Source organism: Astatotilapia calliptera, chromosome 20, assembly GCF_900246225.1.
Source record: "Astatotilapia calliptera chromosome 20, fAstCal1.2, whole genome shotgun sequence".
In the NCBI taxonomy this organism is placed as follows: domain Eukaryota; kingdom Metazoa; phylum Chordata; class Actinopteri; order Cichliformes; family Cichlidae; genus Astatotilapia; species Astatotilapia calliptera.
In genome coordinates, this window is record NC_039321.1 from 1,877,553 (window position 1) to 1,905,357 (window position 27,805).

Here is a 27,805-nt window from a genome sequence, read left to right on the forward strand (position 1 = left end):
CAACGTTAACACAGTCCTATAGAGTTATGTTTGTTTGTGTGTGTGGGCGTGTGTGGTTTCCAAGCCTCTGCTTCTTCAGCAGAGATGAATTGGCTCTCAGCTCCACGCAGCAGATTGGAGTTGGAGGTGTTTCAAATCTGCCTGAGCGCCTGTTAACAGGATCTCTCACTCAGAGAGAGAGTTCGGCTCTGAAATTACATACCCACCCCTTTCTCTCAAAGAGCCTGTATGTATAAATATGTACGTGAAACGATGCAGAACCTCCCACAAAATCTCAGCTGACACAAAACTAAAGTCTCATTTGAAGCCATTAGATGGATCTTAACAGCTAAGTGATGTAGAAGCACCTAGAAGTGCCTACACCACCACCACTGCTGGGTGCAGTTAAAAGGGCACAAATCCACACCGTGTCTCTCGCGCGTGCACTGGGGTTTCCTGATGTCCTCAGATTATGGAATCAACCATGTGTCTCACACTTTTTGAACATTTTGAATCCCCAGTGCTAGCATTTTGCTACCTGCCGTGTTGTTTATTTATTTATTTATTGTTGGAGCCGGCAGTTTTCATCTTCGAATTAAAAGTGTGCAAACAGTAAACGAGCTAATAGGTGACACTGTAAGCCGTATTATTTGTAAGAAAACTACATTAAACTATTTTCCAGAGGAGACCAACTGCACGAAGATGGACGGAAAGGTTCATGACAGTGAGGAAGTCTGTCAGTGTAAGCTGCTGCACCCATAACTCCAGTAACCAGATATCCGAGTTATAAAAAGTAACCCACCTCACAGCTTTTTGTGTCAGGCTTTAAATGTCTTTCTTTCTTTCTTTGTATAAGGTTGGATATTTTACAGTGTTTGGATGTATTCAGCCCCAGAGGTGTCCAGCTGCACACCGAGCATCCTTTGGTGACTCTCTCTGTCGTACAGGCTGCTACAGTATTGGTCTGAGGGACAGTAGTCCTGTTTTACAGAGAACACTGTAACATAAATCACAGCCATAACAGCTAAACCACTGTGGTCAGTCTCTTATTTCTGCTTTCAGTCAGTAGTTATGATTAGACAGTAAAAAACACTCGATTTGGTCAAGAAAAGATTGTTTGGATTAAAATGTGCCACTTTACGACATTAACCCTGTTTGACAGAGGTGGCCAAAATAAACACTCATATAAAAGTGCAGGTACTTGTCCTGACAAATATTCTGATGAAGGTTGAAGTACTGATTCAACTTTTTTACTGAACTACATGAGAAAAAGTACAGATGCTGAACTGTAATCAGAGTACAAAAGGAAAAGAGTAAAGTACTCTTCAAAGGGCATCTAACCAACTGATTTCAGCAACATCCAAACAGATATTACACAGACTCTCGTGGCTTTTATTCCACTCTGTTTTGTCCCGTTTTCCTCCATCACCCCCAACTGTCACAGATGGCTGCCAAAGGTTTCTTCCTGTCAAAAGGGAGTTTTTCCTTTCTATTGTCATCAAGTGCTTGCTCATCTGATTGCTGGGGTTTTCTCTGTGCTAATGTTGGGTCTTTACATACAATATGAAGCACCTTGAGGCGTCTATTTGTTTTGATTAGGGTAAGCATCAACATCTTAAATTTAATTGAACTTTGTGCTGTCAGCTGTGGTGTTCATGTCACTGACCATGAACACCACAGCTGCTCTGCACCAGTCCCACAGAGTGCATTACTAAACATTACCACAGTACCACCAACCGGTATAGTTAACCTGCCTAGCAATTTCATGCAACATCTAAATAAACAAAATATTAGTGTACTTTAATTTCATACCCCAGCATCACATTTGCTCAAAGACGCTAAAATAAATGAGGTCCATAACATGTAAGCTTTAACTATCCAGTCTGTCAAATGTCACTGAGCAGTCCTTCCTCAGCAGCATTAGAAGATAACTCATGCTAATGCATACCGATTGGTCCATTAAGGATTTACAAAAGGAGACGGCTGTTGTACCTTGTTAAAAATAAAAAATCTAACGAGACAGTGGGAGTGTCTGTGAAACCACAGCAGAAACATTTGTGTATAAGAAGCAGCTGCTGGTGGTGGTTGAAGGTGATGCTCTGAGGAGGCTGTATGCCTCACATCATGGAGGCTTTACCGTGGCTGTTGCCATGACGTCATCAGAAGAAAAAAAAGATTACCCCCCCCCAGAATGCCATTGTGTATCCCACAGCTCCACAGAGCTTCATTCGCTCTCGGGAGCATTCCTGATATAATAGAAATCCTCCTGTGTTGCTTGGGTAAAATCAGACTGCGCCTCTGCACAGCTCACGATTATGCAATCTCCTGTCATTCCTGACACAAGTGTGCATGTTTTCCAAGACTCTACTTCTTCAGAGATGAATTGGCTCTCAGTTGCATGCAGCAGATTGGAGCTGTTGGCGTTTCAGATCTGCCTGAGCACCTGTTAACAGGAAGCCTCGCTCAGAGAGAGAGTTCAGCTCCCAAATTCAGAAAGAGGTTGTTTATTATGTAGCAGAGCCGCCCACAAACTCGTGGCTTACCTAACAGGGACATTACATACCTGTAGGGAGCCATAAGATTATCTCTGAGACTGTGCCGGCACACATGGATGAAGCCTGCTCCACACACTCACATTAACTCTGAAACAACCTCTGCAGAGTCACAGGTTTAGCCGCATTCTCAATGCTCGGCTTTCTCATCTCTTCTGCTCTCACCTGGCAGAAGACTGTTGGCTGTAGGTTTCGTGAGACAGAGATGATAATATTTTGAGCTGTCTTCTGTTCCTTACACTGTATTTAACTGGATTGCATCACATTACATTGTGTCACGTAAATGTCGGTTGTTCCAGTGTCGCCTCAGAGCTCGTTCACTTGGTGCTTTTTGTTGCTGACAGTTCTGGTTCTCCAGTTGGAGCTAAATGGGTCTTGGGCGCTGATGACTGAGACCAGGACAGATTGTCCCATGTGATTCATCAGCACAGTCATGCATCAGCCGCGTGGGTGCGTGTGTTTGTGTGTGCGCACGTCGCGTGGGAGGCAGGTAGGAAGGTTTGTGTGTGCGTGTACACAAATCTTATTTTCTCAATCAGATTAATGCCGCCCGTGAGGAGGGGTGAGGCTCAGAGATCAGCACACTGTTTTCTGATGAAATTGAAATAACACAGATTGCTCCAAATACCAATTCATTATTTTCAAAGTACAGGCTGTTAAATTACTTCAGTTTCATTACTGAACAAAGGGTCTGTACAACTGTCAATCCAAGCAGATAAAACAATACAACATAAAACGCGCTTTAATGCATACAGTTGCTGCACATCTGCAAGCCACTTTGGAACCCACCTCCACCCCAGCTCCTCCTTTTAATGCATGTCTGCCTCCGGCTTTCCATCCATACACGTTGAGGCGTACATTACATCTGTTTGATTTGCAGAGCTTGGAGATGTGAGGAAGGATTTGAGGGAAGGAAATCAGTGCAAAACGAGCCCTTTAAAAAAATTGAATGGATCCATCCTTCTGGATGTCCCTTAGATTAGACTCCCACTATGAACTCCTCTTTCAGGGAGCGTTACTGTGCTCTTCATCAGAGTTATATTCCTATTCTCAGCTCTGCAGGGAAACCTTATTTATGTTATACTGCAGCCACTGAGTTCTGTTCACAGCAGGCCATGTAACCTGCCTCTCCACTGTGTCTCCAAAAAATATCCACATCCAAAAAAACAAGAAAAGACACTCTGCTCCCCCTGAAGCACGCGGGCGTGCAGCAGCGTCTTTCTTGCCTCCACGATCATCACTTCAGATTTGAGTTGCAGGTATTTTCTTTTTCATTTGAATCACTCTCTCTTTTACATATTTTGACCATTTATCAACACCAGAAAAAAAATATCACAAAAAAACGTGACAAAGAGGCAGTCTGAACCCCAAACAGGTTACTGACAGTTTATTAGACACGGCAAGGAAGCTGACAAAGAGCCTGTGAGGAGCTGGGCTGGTGTTAGCTTAGCAGAGAAAATACCAAGGAGCTAGAAATGGAGGGTGGAAAACTGGGAGTTAGGCTTGGATTTGTAAGTGAGAGCCTGAGACTGAGACCAAAGCTGGGGCTCGGGTTAGAATGAAGCAGGGAAGAGCATCGAAAGGACAAAGCAGGTCTGGAAACTGGAGGTGGGTGAACCAAAAGAAGTGCAGACAAAGGGAAACATGAGCGATTAAACAGAATTCTCAGGAGCAGAGATAACAACAGACGGCCGAACCAGGACTGACTGCTGATGCAGAGATGACATTGTGCTGGTGAGCTGGGCTGAAACAGCTGCAGCTGGTGGCACTCCGTCCCAGCTCCAGGGTACGCACCACCAATCATGTAATCAAACATAAAGGAGGAGAGCGAAAATAGAGGGCGTGGCAAAATGTCCTCTTTAAATACTTTGAGACCATTTGAGGTACACTAGCATGACGCAAATCTAACCGGATGTTGCTGACAGGTGCGCCAAATGCTAACAATCATCTAGTGGCTGGTGTTTGCAAAATTTGGGGGTCCTTTTACTTTTTAGGAAACTATTATAGTTCAAGTTAATCAACAATCATCTTTCTAACCCCCAACCCTCCAGAGATCAGAGGACTAATGAGGTTGAATGTCTTTGTGTTGTGTTTCACTCAGATTATCCTCACGGTATCCGGCTGACGTCCGCGAACCCCGGAGGAGAGAGGAAGGTTCTGATCGTCTTCAACGCTCCGAGCCAGCAGGACCGGGCACGCTTCACCTCTGACCTCCGAGAGAGCATCGCAGAGGTCCAGGAAATGGAGAAGTACAGGGTGGAGTGTAAGTGTTCCTGTCACAGCAGTGGGAGGCTCAGTGGGACCTTAAATGAAGGATAATTACACAAAGCAGTACTGAAACCAGCAGTGGACACAAAGGTTGTGGTGGACGTGGTTGTAGCTGTTAGCGGTGATCGTTACAGGGACAGAACCAGATACTTTACTCTGAGCGTGTCTGCTGCACAGGTACAAATAACTATTTAATTAAAGTCGCTTCATTGGACAATTTTTTTTTTTTTTTTTTTAAATAACCATTTTTCTGCACCTCGTCTGGGCTCTGCTCACAGGCTTTAGACAAACCTTGGCCAATCACAGGTGTTTTCATACACAGCGGAGGAGTTCCAGTAGAGCTTTGAGTCTGGAGAGCGGGGTTTCACATGAGCTGATTTGGAGTATGCACTGTGGGCGGGGCTTAGGACAGGGTGTGCCGTTGGAGGAAGACTATTTTCAGAATCTGTTTTCTCATTTCTTTTCTCTTCTGGATTTGTGCTCACTGCAGCTAATAATACATCAATTGTTATACCATTAGAGTTCAGGCCGGTTGCCAGCAGTCACGGTACATGAAGAACTTCCCACACACAGACTTCACTTTGGCAGGCTGCTCACATATATTAACAGCCAAACAATTATATCTGTCAACTCATCTTAGCATTTTAGCATCCATATGTCTGCGAGTACAACACCTCCCAGTATCAGCGTGGACCGTCCTTGGGGTTTCTGAAGTTCTTTTGCTGCTGGTTTCAGCAACCAAGGAATGAGTTGCTCCCCCAGGATGAGGAAGAGCTCAAGTATCTCAATCTTGTTCACTACTGAGAGAGGAAGGGAGCAGGAAATTGACAAATTGATTGGTGTGGTGTCTGCAGCGATGCTGTACCTGCCTGTTGTGGTGAAGAGGTAGCTGAGCTATCGGTTTACCGATCGATCTACATTCAGACCTTCGTCTGTGGACTCAAGCTGCGGCTAGTGAGCAGAAGAATATGAGTGGCGTACTTCTGGGTTCTTAATTAGAGGCAGTGTGAGGAGCTCGGCTATTTAGGAAAGAGCTGCTCCTTCTACACATCGAATTCCTCCTCCACGCGTCCTAGGTGAGGGGTGTCAGGCATGTCCAGCTGAGAGCACTCTGGTGTCTGACAGGGAGAGCATCTCTGCTTAGGCCTGCCCACACCCCAAGATAAGGGGCAGAAAATAGATGGGTGAAATTTACTGCTGACACTGTGGCTCCAGCCTTATAATTCAGTTATTTATGTGCAAATTCAAATATTTCAGTGTTATAAATGCATTGTTTAGCCTGCATGTGTTGCCTTTCAAGCTTCCACGCCTGACTTCACCAGCAGTAGATTCCAAATCTGCAGTGAACAGCGATCCAGCGAGTTGTCGTTAATGACAGCTTTCCTGATTTTCTTTTTTCCTTTCAGCTGAGCTCGAGAAGCAGAAAGGCGTCATGCGTCCTGGCGTGTTGACAGGGGGAGGACCGGGAGGCATGGGCACTCAAGGAGGCGGGGCAAACAGCGGTGGAGGAACCTTAAAGAGTGAGGTGGTGAACGGTACCCTGGGAAGGCCGAGCCTCGACGACACGTACGCAACAGTGGACGGACTCAAGCGCACGGCACTCAGCTCGTCGCTCAGAGACCTCTCAGAGACAGGTGAGGACAGGTGTACGATGCGAGGCTCACCTTGTTCACATGTTACAGATGCACTCAAAAAAATGAAACGTTGACTTTAATTAAAATTTTGTCAACAGGTTCCACAAAATTGAATTATGTTAGTTTAAAGCAAAAATCTTTAGTTCATCTAATTTAAAAAAAAACTACTTAAGATTAACAAGACATATTTAAGACTAACTAAATCAAGTTATGTTGTATGAACATAGATGATATATTTTCAGGTTAGATAGTTTAGTTACTTCAACACATTTCTTATTTGTGGCAGTAAAATGTTAAATTTAAGTTAGATTAATTCAAATATTATATTTTCAGCCACCTTGTGCTTTATTAATTAGTTTTACATAAATCTATTTTGTCAACAGGTTCCACACAAATGAATTAAGTACATCCAACTTATTTTTTTAAATTTCTTTTATTGCCAACACATTCAGTGAGCATTTGTGTAAACCCAGTCCAAAATAAAACACAACAGCTCATTAGGGTTAGTAATTAACAGTATGTAGACAGATGCAACATCAAGATTTTAAATTAAATGTCTGTATCTGCCAGAAATAGAAGAAAAAAAACATTGAAGACCATATAACACATTGATAAGATGACACTTGAGTTATGCACATGTGATGCTAGTAAGGTCTGTGAGTGTTTTTTTCTCTTAGTGTCTAAAATGGATAGCAAAGTTGCTATTTGCAATGATTGCTTAGGGTCAGTCCAGTAACACAATGCCAATGAAGTGCTTTCCTTTAACAATGCAAAGTGAAGTGTCCACCTCAACAGCCACAATTTAAAAAAAATTTATGTAACAACAACAACAACAATAATAATAATAATAATAATAATAATAATAATAAAAAATAGTCCACTGATATTAGCAATCAAAGAAAATTACATCAACATCCCAAATAAAACTTTAACAAAACATGCCAAGATTATGGTCTAACAATAAAACAGCTTGTCAGCGTTCAGTTTTTTTGCAACAGCACAGCAGTAACCATTTAACACTTGCCACTGTCAACATTTATTTTACCAGTGTTTGGGCAAAAAACTTCAGATGTAAACATTTTAACATGGAAACAATTGTTCGTCTTTAAAAGTCCACAAAATATACATTCATCCTGCATTCCCAACTTGGATGATCTGATATCCTCGTGTTGGTGTTGTTCCCAGACCATCATGAAAATGTTGTTCCAGGTTCAACATTGCAAGTGACCAATCACATTGTTGTGACGTTATTCTTTTGCGCGCCAAGCCATTCGTGCATTTATGAAATTCCAGTGTTGCAAGGACAATATCAATTCTGCTTACTGTTTATTAAAGGGTTACGGTCAGGGTCAGGGTCAGTTGATCGGCGGACAGAGGCGGTTTCTCGCAGCTTAAGTACAGTTTTTTGTTTTACGCCGGTTTTTCCCGAAGTTGCAAAAGTATGACGTCACAACATTCTGATTGGTCACTTGCAATGTTGATCCTGGAACAACATTTAGTATGATGATCTGGGAACAACACCAACACGAGGATATCAGATCAACCTCCTAACTTACCCTTATTTTTAGTATGTATTGCAATTACCTTTACAATGCACACAATGTAACACAAACTGAATATGAACATATTTCCACCTCATAACAATATGCCTTGAACGCTAATATACACACCACCCTTCAACATTTCTGGTGCAGTATCATCTCTCAATTAAATCCTTTAAATCTCAATACTTTTGATTGTCTCTTACTAGCCCCCCACAACAGTAAAATCTCTAAAATTGTAGTAGTTTACAAACTTTTCAAAATGTTCTAAATTTCTCTTAAATGTAATTTTCCCGTTATCTGTCATTTACAAATTACCATTTTATTCCCATTCAGCCTCCGAAAAACTTCTGTCCATCTGACAGAACATTCATCATCCAAATTAAAGGTTGGCTTATTCATTCAGTGTATTCTTGAGCATCTGTACCTTGGTCAAGAGTCTGCTGACATACAGATGAAGGAAGAGCTTCTGAAGTACTTCAAAGAAAGCTTTCAGTCTTAAGGTTAACTGAGATTCAGTGCATATATCCCACCCATTAAGAGTGCACATGCAGAGGCCAGGTCTTCCAGGTCATGCAGGACACACTAGATGGTTATACCCACATCGGCTGGAGGAGTGCTGGCATCAGCTCTTTCGATGGTAAAGATAGCAAGGGTAATTTGTTCCAGCTCCCTCTGAACAGCTGTAGCTTAGACACAAAAACATAGAAAAATGGCGTCCAGTTTTAAAAAAAGAAAGAAAAAGGGCCAAAGCTACCCTTTAATGACGTAAACACAATATTAGGAACATGCACCCCAGTGCGCCACTATTTCAGACTACAGATTCAACGATAAATAGAAATAGTTTGGGTATACAAGAAGATTTCCCAAAACATTTAAACAGGTTCCATGCAAATTACAACAACAACAACATTACAACATGCAACAACATTAGTTATTCAAAATTTGGTTTAATACAGATAAAAAACTAAACTAAAATTACCAACCAATTATTCTTTGAAGAGGATGCTTGGGTCTTCATTCAGGTAAAAAGGTAGTGCCCTGAGGACACACTCCCTCCCCTTTTCAATAGTTTCCTTCTGTAGAGAGTGGCAGAGATACAGGAAGAGAAAACAGATATACTTTAGGATGACACAAACTCACATTATACGCAAAATGAATGACATATCCACTGCACAGATAGACATGAACACAAGACCAACTAATCATCACATGGACATGAATAGTTAACCTGTTGGGCAGGGTTTCCACCACATTATATATGTCCATAATGGAGGTAAAGACAAACTAATACATCATCTTTTTTGCATTCAAAACATAACATAAAAACATTCACTTCTGGTTTAACCTAAATCAAGGGATCAGATTTTACATATGTTTAGGTAATTTAAATTTTCCAACGTTTTGAGTACCAAACTTTGTCTTGCTTAATATAAATGTAAGTGCACTGTGCAGCTACCATACACTAGCTGTTTAAATTTGAAAATGATCTTATTAGCCATAATATTTTGCTACCAACAGAATAACGCACCTGTGTGGCTGGGGCCAAAGTTTGTCTAATTTTCTTCCCTGCAACGCCTCCTTTTTTCTTGAAGACTTTTATGAGCTGGTCAGTGTATTGGTCAAGTTGTGTAAAAAGCCTTGGAACATGTGCAGCAGTAGTAATCCTCACATATTCTGCTTCCACCTGAAAATATGTCAACAAACACAACATACTGTACTGTAAATATACATACTATATGTACACATATACAAACTAAAACTAATGTAGTAAGACCTCATTAATATACACTGAACAATCCACCTCATTCATTTTTTTGAGTGTGTGTGTGTGTGGTTTTCGCTCTGCCTGTTCTGCGACAGAAGTTCTGCAGCTCCAGGTTTTTAGTATGATGTATCGAGTCAGAGCAAACCTGTGCTCTTATGCAACTGATGAAATCTAAAATGGTAAAATGCCTGTAAGATGGAAGTTTGATGTGATGCTGTGGTGCTCTGTCTCCCCCTGCTGGATAACTGTAGGAACTACAGCATGAAAATGCAAAAAGTTACTGTGGAAACTGTGTGGTTTACTGCTGTGATTTAATCAGCCAATACAAGTAATACAGCCTTCTGTTAATTAGCACTGATGCATAAGTATGTAAATATCAGGTTGGTCAGCCTCATTAATAAAAAGTTTGAACAGCAGGAAGAAGGTGTAGGTGATGACCATATAAGGGTATTCCCTTTTCATGACATCATACAGATCAAAGAGTGGAAAAAACTGTGTTTACACTGAGTGAAGAATGCATGTGCAACCACGTTTTAACCTGCCTCGTTCTGATTGGGTGACAGGGAAGCGGGGTCGTAGGAACAGTGTGGGGTCACTGGACAGTACCATCGAAGTAAGTTGGGCGGGACACGACTTCCCAGCATGCTGTCTGTCACACACCCTGCTGATGCATGTTTGTCTGATTCATAACTTGTGTTTGTGAAAATATTTATGCACGTATGACGTGAGCGCTGAAACATGGCTTCAATTGTATTCATGACCCTTTTTCATTTCAGAGTTTAGCCACCGTGTTAGCCTCAAAATAGGACGGGTCAGCCTTTCTCTAAAGTTCTCTTGAGCACTGAGGCCTTTTCTGTGAAATAAGTAAAACATGAAGTGAAGAATAAAATGTAAAGTAACGTAAGTGTAAAGTTGCTCCTATAAGGCATATTTGAAAATGTTTAAATAATTCAGTCACTTGTTGGAATCAGTCCACCTTAGTCAGCTGATTTAAGGATGACTGACAGCTTTGTGAGCCAGAATATCATGGTCAGAGCTTCGAGTTCAGGGAGCTTCCATCCTTGGGATTACAAGACTGAAGAGAAGACGCAAAACTGCTGTTCCTCTATTGGCCACTTGAGGCTCTTTAGACGCTCGTCCCTTTGGATTTTGTTACGTCTTAACACTTCAATTATCTGGTGCATGGCTACTTTGATTGGCAGGCCTTCGTGATCTATCTTTCAGTCATCAATAATTACTTTCCTCTGTGGCAGAAAAGCAGGTTACAGACACGTTACCTTCAGGAGCTCAGTGTGTGCATTTCTATCGTCTGTTTTTTAACCTCTTCAGTGATTCTTCTGCACGTTTGTCCTAAAATCTGCATGATTCATGTCAAGGTTTTTTTTTCCATCAGAAAGATGAGATGGTCTGTGAGAATCTGAGGTAAATGCTGACCCAGTATGTTAAACTCGTCTTCTTTTCTTCTCAGGGTTCCATTATTAGCAGCCCCCGGCCTCACCAGCAGCGCCCTCTGCCTGATGGAGGTCTTTCCTACAGCCCTATCATGGTTCCTACATCTCCAGCAGCCTACCGGCCACACCGCCCTACTCAGAGCCCCGGGACGGGGGTGGGGGGTGGGCCGGGGCTCTGTCACAACCAGGGAGGGGTCACCACCTCCCCACTCGCGAGCGGGGGAGGGGTTGGGGGCGGCGGAGGGATGCCGGCAGGGGGCGGACCGACTGGCGGAGGCCGACTAGGGAATTTCTTCGGCAGTCGCAGAGGCAAAGTTCCTGGTCCCCTGACGATGACCTCACCCCCTCCACAGGGTCCGCCGAGTCCCCTGATGATATCATCACCCCCCCACTACCCCGCCCCCGCGCCTCCCATCCCCCACCCATCCTCCCCTTCCCCATGCCCCTCCCCATCGCCCAACCTCGGGCAGTCGGACTCGGGAGGAGTTGGAGGGGGAGGCGGTACGGCAGGGGCACAATCCAAGCTCCAAGCGTTGCACGCCCAGTATTGCCACGCCAACAGTGGAGGAGGCGGAGTCAGTGTTACTGGGCACCAGCAGCAGCAGACACCGCCCCCACCTTACCATCACCATCACCGCTACCACATGCAGAGCGTCCCGCAGCACCACGTCCTCTCGCACAGGTTCTCCGCACCCCGACGGCAAGGCCCGTCCGGCTGCGCTCCCTCTCATACCCAGCAGCATCAGAGGATGCAACATGTCATCATTCCGCACCCGCGCTACAACATGGCGTCAGGCTTCACCACGCCGCCGCCGCTGTCCCCGCACTCCCCTGTCACCCCCATTACCCCACACGGACTCTTCCACTCGCACCCCGCGGCGGGGAGGCCAGGTGGAGGGGCCAAGCTCCCGCTGACCATCTCGCACTCGCAGCCCCACCCCCACGCTCACACACACTCTCACAACCACGCCGTGCACACACACTCCCCGCTCAGCCCGTCCCCGTCCGCCTCCCCCTCCACCCACTTCATCTTCTCCACCCCGCCACCCCAGACTCCCTCAGCACGCCTCGTCACCCAGACGCCTCCGAAACCATATACCCCCCAGTACCCACCGCTTTCGTCCATCCCGCCTCCCCCGCCGCATTCACCCTTGCCTCCCCCGTCAACCGCCCCGCTCTCCCCGCACCCCCCGGGGGTGGGGGGAGGCCAAGGGGGCGGCCCCAAATCCAAGCCCGTCAGCCGGATCAGCACGGTCGTGTGAGGAGGCAGAAGTCTAGGACAGTGGCGCGTCACCCTGCAGTGAGCCGCCGGGGGGTGGTAGTGAGCAGGAGAGGGAGGAGGAGAGGTGGAGGAGGGGGAGGACAAATGCAGCCGTATGAAAGCGGACGCCTGGTGAGGAGGAGAACGGTGAGAGCGGGGAAGAGGAAACTTCTCAGCCTGTGTTATTTCCACATCCACTTCCCCCGCAGGTAGAAAGACGCACACACACTGACGGATGCTTCTTACAGGGAGCAGATCCTCCCAGAAAAAGCTGCTCGCGGAGCGAAAAGCATCCAGAACGTGAATCATGCCGTTTTCAGTCACGTGAAGATGAAGAAAAAACACCCACATTGTCCCGATGTCTTGGTGAAAACGTCCTCATCTTCCCCCCGTAGTGCCCTTCAGAGGTGAGCTGGGAGGACATATTTGTAGTTCTTCATCGACAGGGGAAGTGTTCGTGCCACATCGTAGGAATTTGTGTGCTGTCGTGGAAAAAAACGGTTCAGGGACCAGACGTGAAGGGAACAGTGCCTGAGAATATATATCCCAAGGATTACGCCTGACATAATGTACAGAGAGCGGAGAACGAAGCGAGTCCGGGTCGCGTTTTCCAAAAAACACAGTCGTCTTACACCACCTTGTTTTCCGCACAAAAGCACTCTTGTTTTGGTTGTTGACATATTTACAAGCCATGAGGCGTTACGGACAAGCAGAGGTGGTTAGCGTTAATATGGTGCAGTTTCTGTGTCTTAGACAGGCATGCATGACCTGTGCAATAGCTAATAAGTGTCAGTGTGACTGTGGTTAAACTTCTATATGCAGGGGGAGGGAGTTGTTGTGATTTAAAGCCCCAATCCAGCATTTATTTGGCCATAAGAAGTGAAGAATACGGAACACTTGACCGTCTAGGTGGACAATAAACTTTCTAAAACCTTTAAATAAGCCATCATAACAAACACTCCAGGTGTCTTTTTACCTTTGCAAAAATAACTAAAAGCCTTTAGCGTCTGTGGATTACAGGGTTTCAGCAGGGACTGCTACGGTGTTGTTTTGGATTGGGACTTTAAAAAAATTCCCAATTATTTCCTCATGTAACGGGGATTTATTTGATCATTTGTGCTAAACCTGTGAATGCTCTCCCTTGTTATTAAGTGTATATGAAAGCATAAGCCTGAATTTGTCACAAATTATAATATACTCAGATAATATAATACTGCAGCTTTCAGCTGTACTTCATGCTCCATGTTGTATGTGACCCTCTACGTTGCCACAGACGGAGATTGGGCCCAAAGCTGCCGGACAGGGAGATGAGAGCTGCGGTACCTAAACGAAGCGATGTAACTGTTCAGGTTAAGTTAAATAAGGTGTAACTCTCTCTCTAACTTATCTTAACAGAACTGGGTGGGAAATTAAAGGCTTGAATTTACTTTACGAAACCAACATTTTGACGCAAGACTCGTTTAATAATTCTGATAATCAAGCTTCATCACAACGTACCAAAAGTTTCAAATGTTTCATTTCTGTTGGTTCCTTTTTGTTTTGCTTCACAGCAGAACGTTGATCACTGATGAGGCTTCACTACATTATGTTAAACATCTTCAGATAAAGATCCTTGAAATCAGGATTAGGAGACAGAGCCGTAAAGAAAAGAAATACAAGTGATGGTCTTTAGATGCACAGACAGATATTATTTAGATTATTTCAGGAGAGTACTTTTTTTATTTTAAATTACTGACATCCCCTAAACTCATCGCGTGCAGGTGATCATAAAGTTATTGATTTGAAAAGCTGGCAGCTATGAACAGACTCATGATGTGTGATTGTGTGTTTAACTGCATGAGTGAGTGACTGAAGTCATTTGTCACAACAAACCAAAGACGACAGTTAAACGAAATTCAATAAAACTCGCCAGGTTTCATTTGTAATAAACAAGATTTAGACAATCAGACTGGATTTTTTAAACTATCAGAACTTCCTCTTGTCCCGCTCTCTTTGTTACAACTCTTTAAAGGCACGTTTAAGGGTTAAGACTTTGCTTTAGCTTTGGCACTTAGCAGAAGAGGAGGCTTGGAAGAATGTTTCAGTCACACTAGGGCAAAGACACTGTGGCACCACCACTTGTGACCTTGTTGCCTTTGAAGTGGTTGTTTCAAAGATGGGGGCCAGGTCTCTAGCTGCCATCGTCAGCGCAACTTTGGTGCATCGAGACATCGATAAAAATGCAATATGACGAGTTGGTCTGCTATCGATCTGCTGCCAGTCTGTGACTGAATGAGGCGTTTACATGCAATCTGTTTGTGATCAGTGCAAATCTGCTGCCATCGACAGACACAGAAGTTCACATGAAATCCTTACAGTCGAACCTCATTGATTTGAAACAGAAATTCAGAAATTCCTTCACAAGTAGTGACGTAGTGACGATTTAACTCCAGAATGACGCGGGTGTAGGAGCTTAACCAGAATGCAACCGCCACCAGAGATGCAGAATATGTACGCCTATCAGGACAGGCTGACTCGGGCTGATTAACATGTCTCTGTACAAGCCTTCACCAGTCAGTCTGAACCGGACTGCAATTGTTTGGAGACAGGTGGCCTCCCATAAGGAGGTTGCAGTCCCAGTTTTAGTCCAGTGTGACGGAGTCATAGAATTAAATATAGCAACTCAGGTTAGTCTTTACTGAGGTTCAGACAAGTGGGTCAAAGGGTGTTTTTCCAATAAACTTGATACAGCCGGCCTTTGTTTTGTAACCAGACTAGTTGCCCTCTGACTGACTGCCGTCAGAAATAAATTGGATTTAAGGCGCTTCAGCACCTACGCCTGTTTTCATATGTAATGAGTAGAAAACACTGGTAACAAGGAGCAAGCTTTATTCAAATAAATAAGAACCTACTCATCCAGATGATCTCAGATTCACCTCTGCACTTACTTGGGTTCTCAGCAGTAGTTAGAAACTCTCTATTATTTTACTAAGATATAAAACAATTGAGAAAATATGATAAATGGAAAATAAGGGTTAATTTCCCACCCAGTCCAAACTGCGTTAGCGTGTGAAAAACTCTGAGGGTGAATCAACTTTAATCCCATTTGATGTGTGGCAAAATAGAGAATAAGGTGCCTTCAGACATAGTGATGGTACAATATAAATAATAATGTTCACAAAAGACCTCCATGGAATACAAAGACAGTTCAGCGTCTAAATCAATAATATAATGATTTGTGTCCATTCAAAACAGCAAATCGAAGCCATTTACTGCATTTTTTAAAAGTCTGGCTGAAGGACTGAGCCGCTCGTCGCCTTGTTCATCCAACAAAGACACAAAGGAGCCTGAAACCTGGACCGAATTTCATTCGAAGGACTCGCTAACATCTCACAGGACTGAAGTGCAGAACATGTTTCCGTGTCACACCGAGTGAAATCTTCTTGAACAAACTCATTTTTACACATTTTTGCACTTTGAGTTCAAATCTACCATGCCAGTATTGAAGTGTATTTCCTTTCTTCCTTTAATCAGTCTCACCGGATGTCAGGGCAGGAGGCCCGTGATGGCTGGTAGAAAGTTCTTCCACCGCTTGAACGATTTTACCAGCCATTTGCATTTTTTGACTAGAAATGAAACTTTCAGTGTTGGTTGCTAGTCAGCCTCATATAAATATTTGCCAGAGTTTAACTGGTGGATGATGGGAAATTCCTCTGAATGCAAACATTAACGACATATTTTTAGTCTCCCCGTGATGACGTGAATGCACCAACTGTAGATATTAACTGTACAGTGTGTTCTATTTTCAGTGGGGCCAACAGCATCAATCTGTAACTGAGGTTCAGAATTGTTTGAATTAACAAAACGTGTGCTCTAAAAACCAAAGTTCATCTGGGTTCTTCGGGCTATTCGGGCTTCTTCGTGAGAACAGTAAAGCCCTTAGTGTGCGAGGTTTGTGGGAATACAGTCACATATTGGAATCGTTTGACGGCGTTCCTCAGGGAACCATCTTGGGTTCCCTGTTGTTTTCAATCTGAAGAACCCCTTTGACTTTTTAGAGCGTGCTACTGATATTATTATCAATATTGTTGTGTGGCAAGCTTCTACTAACATACTGTACTCCTTGGGCTGTTTTGTACTTTTAGCATTTTTAATTTTGTTATGTGCTTATAATGTGAGATTTTATTTCTTTTCTGATTTGGGCATCTTATGGAAGTATTCAATCCTTTTTAATTTTAATATATTTAAAAAAAAACAAACAATAATGATTTTCTGTAACTGACATACAAGTTCTTCTAATATTTTGATTATAGACTGTGATAATTACTTTGACTCAACCCACAGCATGCTCAAGCAAACACACGCCTGCACACTGAATCATCACAAAGCCTCTCTTCACTCTTTTAATGGAAACAAGCAACACCTCTGCTATCAAACAACATTGAAATTAACACTTCATGTTGAGCTGCTAAGAATTTTTGGACCGTAGGGCCATAGCATGCATCTACAATCACCTGCAGAAAGACTTTGTCTCTTTCTAAAGGCCTTACAGTGACCACGTCGACTCCAGACTAAAGCGGCAAACACCACAGAAACATCAAAACAAAGTTCTCGAGGAACACTGGATCAAACCTACCTCGTAAGGGAATACACAGCATTTCACTCAGTCTCAGTGCATGCCCAAGCACATCCTCAGTAAACATCCCATCTTAAAGCTCCATACCCCTCGTTTGCATGTTTATGAACTTCAAACCGTATTTACTTTGTGTTACGGCGCTACCATGTCGAGATTTCTTACCTTCCTGCGTCCACTGTTCGGTTTAAGTTTCACTTGCATTGAACTTGACACTTGCTGCAGATAAATCATCCATCACTGGTAACATCTAACAAGGATCTAAGTCAGAGGTGTTAAATGTAAGGCCCAGGGGCCAGACCATTCCCACTGTAATTACATAAAAGAAACAGAGAAATGATTGTAAAGTTCCTGTTTTTTCACTTTCCGCTATAGAAATTTCAGTTGTTTGTTTGGGTTTGTTTTACAACAGGTCCACAGTAAAAAAAAAAAAAGAAATTTTAAAAAGTATATATATATATATTTAATATATATATATACTACAGGCTGATTACTGTCTATTCGCCCCATGGCAGGCATGACTGGAAACAGCCTATAATAGTTACACTGCTGGACTGCTGTGTCAAACTTCACCTGCACGTGTCAGATTAGATTTCTCTCGTGTTTGCTAGATTTTGCCTCCACTGCCTTAAACTGTGTGCTTTCTAAATTCTTTCTAAATTGCCACTTGGTCACCCAAACTGTGAGAACCCCAGATTTAGTCTTTGTGGACCAAAACAGTAACCGGTGACATATAAACGTCCTGGCTTCCTGGCGAGCCGTTGCCCACCATGTGCCAAGTGTCTGTGGGTTAGGGTTAGGCCAAAATCTGCTTCCTCGTGTTTCAAGGCCACTTTTTTTGTTAGTTCTTGGATTGCTTTGCTGCCATCGGAGGCCGTCGGTGCAACGTTTTTGTCAGGTCGCTGTCAATTCTTACACGCAAGAGATAAGAACAAAACTCACTGTGGTTGATTAGTTATCTGCAGCAGGATTCAAGTGTCTGTGAAGACATGAACTTGCAGTCTGGGAGGACACAAATCTGCTTAAACCGCGTCGGGACTCTTGTGAAAGTAATTTACAGTATATCCAGTTTAAGAACATGCAGAAAAAAAGCAGGTATGGTCCTTTAAACGCTTAAATTAGGTCTTTTTCTCCTGCCCGGGTCTGCTCTCCACTATCGGTTTGCATGTGGTATTTATTACAGTATCTGCACTGAATGAAACTGTATTATAACATGAATGTACATAGCAGCCGTTAAATGAAAATAACATTGCGAGTACTCACTTTGCTCAGTTTGTCTGTGGCTGGGTTTACATCGGGAATGGAAGGTCTGATGTTTTTTAAACACCTGGAGAAACAGATCTGGTCTGACTGCAGCAGGCAAACAGGGAACATTTTTCAAGATTCAAAGCACATCAGATCTGCTTCAAGTACAGTTAAAAAATGTTGGATGATTCTGTTCCTGTGTAAAGACAGTCTGTGTTTTGTGCATCTATACAATGGCGTTGGACGGGGGGCGTGTCCAAGCTGCTGGACCGCTTTCTGGAGAGGACATATTTCTTGTTTATAATGTAGAGCAAAGAGAGACTGGAATAGTCCTTGTAAAATTGTACGAGTAAAGTGTCAAATATGTGTCAACAGAGACGACATTATTTTAAAAATTACGTATGGAAAATTTTAGCTGTGTATATAAATATATATTACTTGTACTTTGTTTTTGAAATTGCAGAGAAATGGAAGAAGTGGAACTATTTATTGCTCTAAAGATATAAAAATCTGTTCATGTGGATGGAAACACGTGTCCTCTTTGTTTCACTGATTTCTCATTCAAGTGCTGTTTCAGCGCAGCATTACAGCGGGTGGAAATCACAATCTTCATCAAACTTCATCATAAAACTGTAAATCTGTTGCTGCCTATATACGCAAGAAGTCACATCACATTAAGAGTCCAATCAGAAGCTGGTAAAAATAATAAAATACAGAAATTCCTACATAAATAGTGACGTAGGTGCTGTGGGACGGTGCAGAATAACATAAGTGCTCGCCAGCCTTCTATATCGGAAAATAATGAGAATGAAATTTCCTCATTGTGGGTTGTTTAGTGTCCTGTTTTTTACTCCATAAAAGAAGCATTTTAGCTCCTGTCTCCTTAAGACCAGGTGGTTGATTATACTTTTAATATTTCATAGGAACAGAGAGAAAAAGATGCATTTCAGTTTGTGGCTTTGTCAGTGTTTCTGAGCGTAATTCTTATTTATAGCTTGTAATTCTTCTTATCAAGCCAGTGACAGGAGGATCCAACCTGCGACAGTCTCCCAGGTATGGAGAGAAATTGAAGACACTAAATGTGTGGATCTACATAAGGATCTACCCCCGACATCTGCCTGCATATGGATTTGAAAACTGGTTTCCTCTCATGGTTTTACAGTTCACACATGGACAGTCCAGTTTCTTTTTGTTGTAACAACCTAACCTCCAGTCCACCCAGCATTGTGTGTATTATCATCAATATTCTCATCAGCTTTTAATGTGAAAACATAACAGCTGGTTCTCACACAGAAATTTACCAAAAAACGTGAACTGTGTGAAGCTTTTTTCAAATAACTAAATTACAGAGTCTAAATAATTTTAGCACAAAAAGTGAGGAAATTTGTGTTTGGTCAAACATTAAATCTTATACTATTGGAAAAACTCTTTATTTCCCCTTAAATGGTGACACATTTGTGGCAGAGAAGATGTGTTTTTCATGGGTGCAACCCACAAACTCAACACTGCTGCTCAACCCACACATGCACCTTCCTCACAAATATGGCGCCATTTAAGGGGAAGTAAACAGGTTTTTACATGCGGGAAGCATTGTTACAGCAAAGAAACAATCGACCGATTACAATTTTGTATCAAGCATTATGTACTGCTCAGAGAATTAAAGGAACACTTAAATCACATATCGGCTCTTGATAAATATTCAAGCGTTACAGAAATGCACTGTGTAATTTGTTGAGAACAAAAGGTTTTAACAACGCTTAGTGGAAACATCATAAAATGTTGTGTTCTCTTATTGTATTTATTTATTTTTGAGCAGTTTATATTTTTTATTCTTTCAACAACCTGCAACTTTATCTAAATATCTCAGTCTGGCCCATTTTTCCAGAATGATTCATTTATTTAACATTTTAATGAAAATTAAAAAAAAATGTTTTCAATTTTATGTGATTTATTGAATAAATTTTTTTTTAAAGTGATTTCGAAAATATAAAATAATAATCTTCCGTTTCCGGTAAACCGGAAGTTCTTCTTCTAACTCCTGCGCGTGTGCAGTTTGTTTAACAAAGTTCATAAATGTGGTGAGTTACGGTCATTTCAACATAAATTACAGATTATTTTCACGCAGTGGTGACCTGGTGGACTTATTAAACTCACCTGTGCGGCCGCAGAAGCTGTCACTTTGTACAAACGCTCATTTAAAGCTGAAGATTTAACACGAGTAACCCGCTGAGTTAGCAAGCTAGCACCTTTAGCTGTCTTTGCGTTTAGTTTACACCGGGCTAATGCTAACTGTAGCCGCTGAGCGATGAATGAGCAGAGGTCAGCGGTCAGTAACAGGTTCGTGTAGTTAGCACCTCTTAGCTCCGTTAAAGGAAACAGCAGTTATCGTGACGTTTCAGCTGCCGGTAGGTCAGCGGCGGATTTAATTCACACAATTTAATTTAGGAGTCGGAGCGATTTGTAATCATTGTCCAACAACAAGAAGGATTATTAGTGACGTGTCGATCACGGAAGCGCGGTGATGTGCAGAAGCTTTCAGCCGCTATATCGTGCTATTGTCGGGGTAAAAATACCCTCTGCTCATTCTCTCCAGGCTCTTATTTTGAAATAAACCAGGAGAGAGCAGCTCAGCATGTGTTCACATGTGTGTCATAGTTCATGCTGATAAAATAAGAACTGTTGAGCCTTCAGATACTATGGAGAGACTTTATTTCTGCATGCTGAGGTTCAGGTTTTCATAATTTAGTAAAATGATTTAACACTGAGCATCACTTCATGTTGTACTTCCTCCTCCAAACTGTCCGGTACACCTTCCTCAGCGCCTCCCTGTCTGTCCTTGGATCGTGGGTTAAATAGAGAGCGATGGCCGGTCCGGAGCTCCTGCTGGACTCCAGCATTCGGATGTGGGTGGTCCTGCCCATCGTGTTCGTCACCTTCTTTGTTGGGGTCATCCGACACTATGTCACCCAGCTGCTCCACAGCGACAAGAAAGTCAACCTGGAGCAGGTCTCTGACAGGTGAGTCTGAGAGCACACACACACACACAGAGGTTTGTTTTTTTCTTTTTTTAGAGAACCAGCAGATTTAGTAATACAATTATATTGCAGTATCAGTCACGTAAGAGTATTATTGCGACTCGCTGAGCATCCTGATCACATATATTGGAATTTTCACCTCTTCTTCTTTTTTTCACCCCTCGGCAGTAAAAGGTTTTGGGGGTTTTGTTGTGTTGTTTTTCACAGAGGTCATGGTGAACCTGTTTCCCTTTTAGCTGGCAAATATAGCCATTACATAAGCTGCAGATCAACAATGTGTCAGGACCCAGACGCAGCTTGACCCGTGCTGCGTTCACTGGTCGAGGGAGTAACAAAGAACAGAGGGAGGGAGGGAGTCCATCGTTACCTTTTACCTCGTTTTTACGCAGTTAAGAAGCTTTGATAGAGCTGCTGTGTTTGGACTCATAAGAAAACTTAAGCTGTGTCTGTTTACAGGATCCTTTATTGTGTATTACGTCCATGTTTACTTATCAGACCAGTCGACAAGAAGAACTTCTAAAAAATGTTTGAAGTTAACACTGTTTGCCTTCAGGTGCTCAGCTCATATCTGACCTGTTATGATCCCTGACTGAGCTCTCCTCGCAGTCATGTTGTGTGTCTGAAGTGAAAGTGGCGCCCCGGGCAGCATCGTACCCTAACCGCTCCCATGTTCATGTTTCTGTTCAGCCAGGTGCTCATGCGCAGCCGCATCCTCAGAGAGAACGGAAAGTACATTCCCCGACAGGTGAGAGCCCCTTCGGTTTAAGGTAGAATTTGACCTTTATCCTAAAATATTACATATTAATACATTTACACCCTGTGCTTGAGGGCGTCAAATTTCCCCTCAGTACATCCTCCGTATTCTTTATTCTGTGGGTCCTTATTCCATGCATCATGTGTAAATCGTATTTACTTCTGATGAAGAGCAGCGGATGTTTGTCTGTCTGCAAAGTAACCACAGACTGTTCTGTTAGAAGTTACAGACATTAAAAAAATCATCCTTTAAATAATCAGCTGTGTTTAAATGTCACAGTCTGACTGTGAGTGCATGAAGTGTAAAACTCGCTGAGTGAAGTGTCTCCGCTGGTTTAGTCCTTCGCCATGAGGAAACATTACTTCAACGACGCCGAGACCGGCTTCTTCAAGAAGGCCAAGAGGAAGGTTGTCCCCAAGAACCCCATGACAGGTGTGTTTGAACACATGATCGTCCCTTCATTATAACCAGGTCTGCCTGTGTGAACTAACTGATGATCTGTTGGAGGGTGCAAATGTTTCTCTTTGGTTCTCGTCTTTAACGCGCCTCAGTTCTTTGTCTCGTGGTTTCTAAACAGACGCGAGTCCCTCAGAAATGGTTTAGCTGCTCTGTTCATGTTCAGTCTGTTAAATTCTCACTGTGATACTGCAGCCTGTGAACTCGCAGTGGACATTAAGCTCAGGATCGGGACGTCTGCATAGGGAGAAGCATTAACGAACCTCGTGCTATGGATGGATCACCTCAGACGTCTGTAGTTCGTTTACTTTGCTCTTAATCAGTTGACAAGTTTGTAAACGTGTAGCTTTTTTTCCATGTTTTGTTTTTTCCTTTAACCCAGATAAAAACTCAAACCTGTGAGAGCGTTCGCTCTGATTATTGGTCAGCTGTGTCTCAGACGGGAGCAGCAAAACCTACAAGAAGAAGGTGCTAGTAGGGCAACATGTCGGGGCAACATGTGGAGGCTAGTTACCTCTACTGACCGATGCACACGTCCCAGAATGCAAAGCATACCTGGCTTTGAGAAGGTGTTTATTTGACTGAGACCACTTCCTCAGCACAGTTGTTTTGGTTCACACCTGAGTGACATCTCCAGTGAATAAAACAGTTTGATTTAAACGGACTGAACCCGCAGTTATGACATCACCGTCATCTGAAGTTCAGTCCGTCTTCTGCGTCTTCTTCCTGCCCTGTGTTTGTCTCCGCCCATCAGACCCTCAGCATGACCTGTGATTGAGGTCGGATTTAAGCTCATCATCCTTCATCTTCCCGTGCTGTGTGTTTAGGTCCATCGAACCACTGCAGGTCATTGTCTGTTAGCTACCTTTGCGGTCTTTGTTTACGTCCGTTTACAACAGATGTGTATTGTTTTAGGCTTCCTTCAGTCACAGTGTGGTTATAATCTTTGGATGGAAATCAGCCTCATAAGTCTCCTTTACACACACCTGGACGTTAAACTTTATGGAAACACCTGCAGTGAGATGATGAGGGAACACACTCGTCATCTCACTGCAGCTGAAAGAATCTGGATGTTTTTATCCGTCAGTGGAGCCGTGCTCTGAGCCTGTTGTTTGTTGCAGACTCTAGCATGATGGTAGACATGATGAAGGGAAACCTGACCAACGTCCTGCCCATGATTGTGATTGGTGGATGGATCAACTGGGCTTTCTCTGGATTCGTCATTAGTGAGTTTGTCCACATCCTGATGTATGACACACACACAGTTTAGGAATGATCTGTGAGCGCTGTTAGATACCTGACACGTATGCGCATCACTACAATCACATCTGTAAACAAAGCGGCGCCCAGCAGGTCCGACTCGTCTCACTGGTTCCCGATGTTTTTTTCACAGCTAAGGTGCCGTTCCCGTTAACGCTGAGGTTCAAGCCAATGTTGCAGAGAGGGATCGACCTGCTGTCGCTGGATGCCTCATGGTAAAAACTCAACTCGAACACTGAAACGCACAAGCTGCTCAGCAGACCGTGAATGCAGCACAGCAGAGATCAGAGTGCAAACATTTACCGCTGTAATCCGCAGCGTAGAAACAGTTCAGTTCATTTTTATTCAGTTTCAAAAGCATCAAACACGACATACATCTGTCTTTTATTTACAGTCTGTTGCTTTGGCCCTGATGTGTGAATGAAATGTGATGAAAGTTTATTTGTGAGTTTCATGAAGGAGTATTTTCCTTCCAGCTGAATCTGAGTCATCTTACTTCCTGACATGCAGCTTCTTTAAAGTCACGTGATTTGATGTTGCAGGGTGAGCTCGGCGTCCTGGTACTTCCTGAACGTGTTCGGGCTGAGGAGCATGTACAGCCTGATTCTGGGTCAGGATAACGGTGAGGTTTCACTTTCTCGTAAAGCTCAGCTCTGTTTCCTTTCACGGACTAACGCCGGCGTTCCCTCTCAGCTGCTGACCAGTCCCGGATCATGCAGGACCAGATGACAGGCGCTGCCATGGCGATGCCCCCTGACCCCAACAAGGCCTTCAAGGTGACATTTACACACAACTGCACAAAAATGCTGCTTTGATTGTCTGTTTCCTCTCCAAAGTGAAACATGAATTATGAAAGAATAACAGCGTTTGTTCGTGACCACACTAAACTTTGTGTGTGGGCAAAGCCTTCATCCTCCCAGTAACTCCCATTTAAAGTGAAGCCTGAGGATCAGGCCATGTCCACACTAATACGTTTTCGTTTGAAAACGCATCTTTTTCTCCCCGTTTTGGCCTCCCGTCCACACTGAGACGGCGTTTTCGGTCGAGGAAAACGCAGCGTCTTGAAAACGCTCTCCAAAGCGGATACATTTGAAAATGCCTTTTTTCACGGTGCAGTGTGGACAGCGAAAACGGAGCCTTTTCAAAAACGATGACACATTTTAGTCATGTAATGCAGTCATGTGACCAATTAAACTAAGCAGAGGGCATGTTGTTTTGTTTGCTCTCAGTTTTGACAGCCCTGTTAAAGATTAATATCAGTCAGCACTAGAGCTGCCACGATTACGTCAACTATCAAAATCGTCGACGACTGATTTAATAGTCGACGCGTCGTTTGAAGCTTTGTAAGATCCTGAGAGACGCAGGAATAAGTAGCAGGATTTAAGAGTGTAATAACGGACTGAAACAGAAGATGGCAGCACTGCATGTACAAGGATGCCAGCTGCCGTTAAACCCCGAAGAAGAAGCAGCTGTGTCCCAGAATTCATAGCGCAGCCCAGCTCAGTTTCCAACAATGGCGGTAGCTAGTTAGTTTTAATATTACTCTTATTATTCTTTCTGGGTCACAAAATAAACGTTTAACATATTTTCAGGCGAGAATGTAGCTGTGTAAACCTCAAATATCTGCTCAGTTTATCAGGACACCACATATTTTCAAAAGCGCTCCGACGTTTTCGGAGACGTCTGTTACCCACTAGCTCGATAGCTAGGCGGGGGCTAGGTCACTAGCGCCGTGAGAACACCGGACTCCCGGCAAATCGTTTTCAAACCCACCGCTGTCTTTCGCTACTCAGGTTAAATATATATGAGTCACTTAGATAACTTACAAATGTTATTGTTTGGCTTTTTTTAGTATTTTATTTGTTCCTGAGTAAATCGGTTTGGCTGAGATTAAAGTTATAGTTTTTACACAGCTGAATAAACATCAAGCAGACAGCTGATCATCAGAAGTGTGAGATGCTCGAGAATTTACTCCAGTGTCCTGTTATAGTTTAGATAGCAAGGAGTTTATTAAACTTCACCGAAACAATCTGCAGATTTCATTAAACTTTAATAAACTATCATCTTGTCTTTACTTTTTTTTAAAAAAAAACGTAAAATGCTGCAAAAATGTTACTACAGTAAAAATATAAAGATAAGCTCTGTTGAGACAAAGTGATCGTCACTGTGGAGTTAAAGACCATTTAAGGCGTCCCAGCTGACTCTGAGGATGGAGCTCATTTCTGCACCAAATCATTTCAGCTAACTGCTCCCTGACGGAGGCTCGGCATGTTGCTCAAGGGCACTTAAGCTCAGAGAAGGAGGTAAACCTCTGACATTTCTGCAGCGATCCATCATCTCCGTTTTCTGTGGGGATCCCGTCCGTTTCCTGCACCTCCATGCCCTCGGCAAAGTGCGAGCCTCTGTTGTTTTAGTTCTAACTACAGGAAATGATGTGGACTTTAAAAATAGAAGGAGCTGGGGGAGCAGCACAAGCAGATGGCAAAGAAAGTGTTTAATTCAAGTGTGGAAATCGTTATTAAACAGAATGAATATTAAAGAGGAAATGTGCATTTTAGGAATCCAAATAAAAACAAAGCAGGGAAGGAAGTGTTGGTCTGGAACAAAGACTGCAGAGAAGAACATCAGCACAGCCTGCAGGTTACCTCCATATATGTAACACATTCAAATCAATGCTTTGCTTCAGTTTCTTTACAACCGCTGCCTGTGATATTTGAAAGGCCCATGAAAGGCCCATGACTTTGTTTTAAGGAGGGAATATCCCTCCTTAAAACAAAGTCATCAAAAACCACTTGAAACAACACTAAACGCATCTTTTTAACAATAACAAGGAGTTTATTTCCACTCCGTTCCACATGAACCATCCTGCTGTTAGAAACAGAGTGCAGAGTGGCCAATGTGGAGGAATCCTCTGAAAGCAGAGCCGAACATCTGGAGTATTCAGAGAACAGCTGTTAGACAAACTCTATATAAAAGCACTAAAGCTGCTGGTTGTGTCAAACTAATCATCAATCAAAGAATCAAAAGATTTTTGGCAGAGTGGGATCTGCAGGTGTTTGCGTGGTGCCTGGCCTGGATATACATTTCATCTTATTAGCCAGTAAAACATTTCAATGCACTGTGAACATGTTGTGTAGCCCACAAATTAAATGCTGCGACTCGTGTCCCTGTTGTTGATTCAGAGCGAGTGGGAGGCGCTGGAGGTCGTGGAACATAAGTGGGCGCTGGAGAATGTGGAGGAGGAGCTGATGTCCAAAGACCTAAACTTTGGGGGCTTCTTCAGCCAGGACAAGTCTGCTGTATTCTAGGACCACGAGGACGTGCTGGAATCCCGGGGGTGTTCCTGAACCGCCCTGCTCTCCCCTCAGTCTGTCCTGAAGGCTCCGGGATAGTTTTCACAGTGCAGGATTTAAACACAGAGAATTATTTTTATGGAGCTGCCTCTGAAATCGTCTCTTTGCTGCCCCGGGCGCTTCGCTCACTCTCAGCTTTTGTACGTTTCCTGGAGTTCGAGCCGGGCTCCGGATCTTCCCTGGGTTGTTGTTAGTTTATATTTGAGAAAAATCTAAAAGAAAAGATTTTATTTGTAGTTGAGATTTTACTTTGAAATGATGTTTGTGTCGTGGGTGTTTTAAGTTACACATTTTTACATCTAAATTCAGCGATTCAAGTCCAAATCCATTACATAGGAAGTAGTGACTTAGGACACAGATCGGAGCTTTAAAATCCTCCACACCGGCAGGCTGAGCACCTGCTGAGATCTGAAACGTTTCTCCGGAGCAACGCTGGAAACCGAAGCATCGTTTTTAAAAAACGGCTGGAACGTTTACAACAGGACGAAGCGGGCGAAGGCTTCATGTCGTCCCGCAGGACGTTTTGGATGTACCTCTGTATGCTGTGGTGTGACGCATGGAGTGAGTGAAATAAAGGTGCCATCACAACTAACCACATTTCTCATCCTTTCATCATTCAGCTCTTCATTCCTGAGT

General features: G+C 43.2%; 2 protein-coding genes across 5 annotated transcripts in view; both read left to right on the top strand.

The window, feature by feature from the left end:
• LOC113013210 (IQ motif and SEC7 domain-containing protein 2-like) overlaps positions 1 to 16,692 on the top strand; it is a 177,160-nt gene extending 160,468 nt beyond the window's left edge. Inside the window, exons 16-19 of the mRNA XM_026153931.1 lie at positions 4,633 to 4,794; positions 6,206 to 6,433; positions 10,306 to 10,355; positions 11,211 to 16,692. Coding sequence (XP_026009716.1) covers positions 4,633 to 4,794; positions 6,206 to 6,433; positions 10,306 to 10,355; positions 11,211 to 12,455 — 1,685 coding nt within the window. The 3' untranslated portion in view covers positions 12,456 to 16,692. The remainder of the gene's footprint in view (positions 1 to 4,632; positions 4,795 to 6,205; positions 6,434 to 10,305; positions 10,356 to 11,210) is intronic.
• Positions 16,693 to 20,327: 3,635 nt separating this feature from the next.
• Positions 20,328 to 27,762, top strand: LOC113013010 (ER membrane protein complex subunit 3-like). 4 transcript variants are annotated; one of them, XM_026153513.1, is made up of 9 exons: positions 20,328 to 20,389; positions 21,131 to 21,328; positions 22,034 to 22,091; positions 22,439 to 22,532; positions 23,678 to 23,782; positions 23,950 to 24,031; positions 24,359 to 24,438; positions 24,510 to 24,592; positions 26,999 to 27,762. In XM_026153513.1, exons 2-9 carry the CDS (start codon positions 21,174 to 21,176, stop codon positions 27,122 to 27,124), a joined length of 783 nt encoding a protein of 260 aa, XP_026009298.1. In that variant the 5' UTR covers positions 20,328 to 20,389; positions 21,131 to 21,173; the 3' UTR covers positions 27,125 to 27,762. The 4 variants fall into 4 exon arrangements, with proteins under 4 accessions (XP_026009298.1, XP_026009299.1, XP_026009301.1 ...); XM_026153514.1 differs by lacking the exon at positions 20,328 to 20,389 and adding an exon at positions 20,406 to 20,716; XM_026153516.1 differs by lacking the exon at positions 20,328 to 20,389 and adding an exon at positions 20,406 to 20,648.
• The last annotated feature ends 43 nt before the right edge of the window (positions 27,763 to 27,805 follow it).

Excerpts from the sequence above, each read along its gene's own strand:
- LOC113013010 (XM_026153513.1), top strand. The coding sequence starts at position 21,174 with ATGGCCGGTCCGGAGCTCCTGCTGGACTCCAGCATTCGGATGTGGGTG. Across the intron at positions 22,533-23,677 it reads CCCCAAGAACCCCATGACAG|ACTCTAGCATGATGGTAGAC; the intron begins GTGTGTTTGAAC and ends TGTTTGTTGCAG. Across the intron at positions 24,593-26,998 it reads ACCCCAACAAGGCCTTCAAG|AGCGAGTGGGAGGCGCTGGA; the intron begins GTGACATTTACA and ends TTGTTGATTCAG.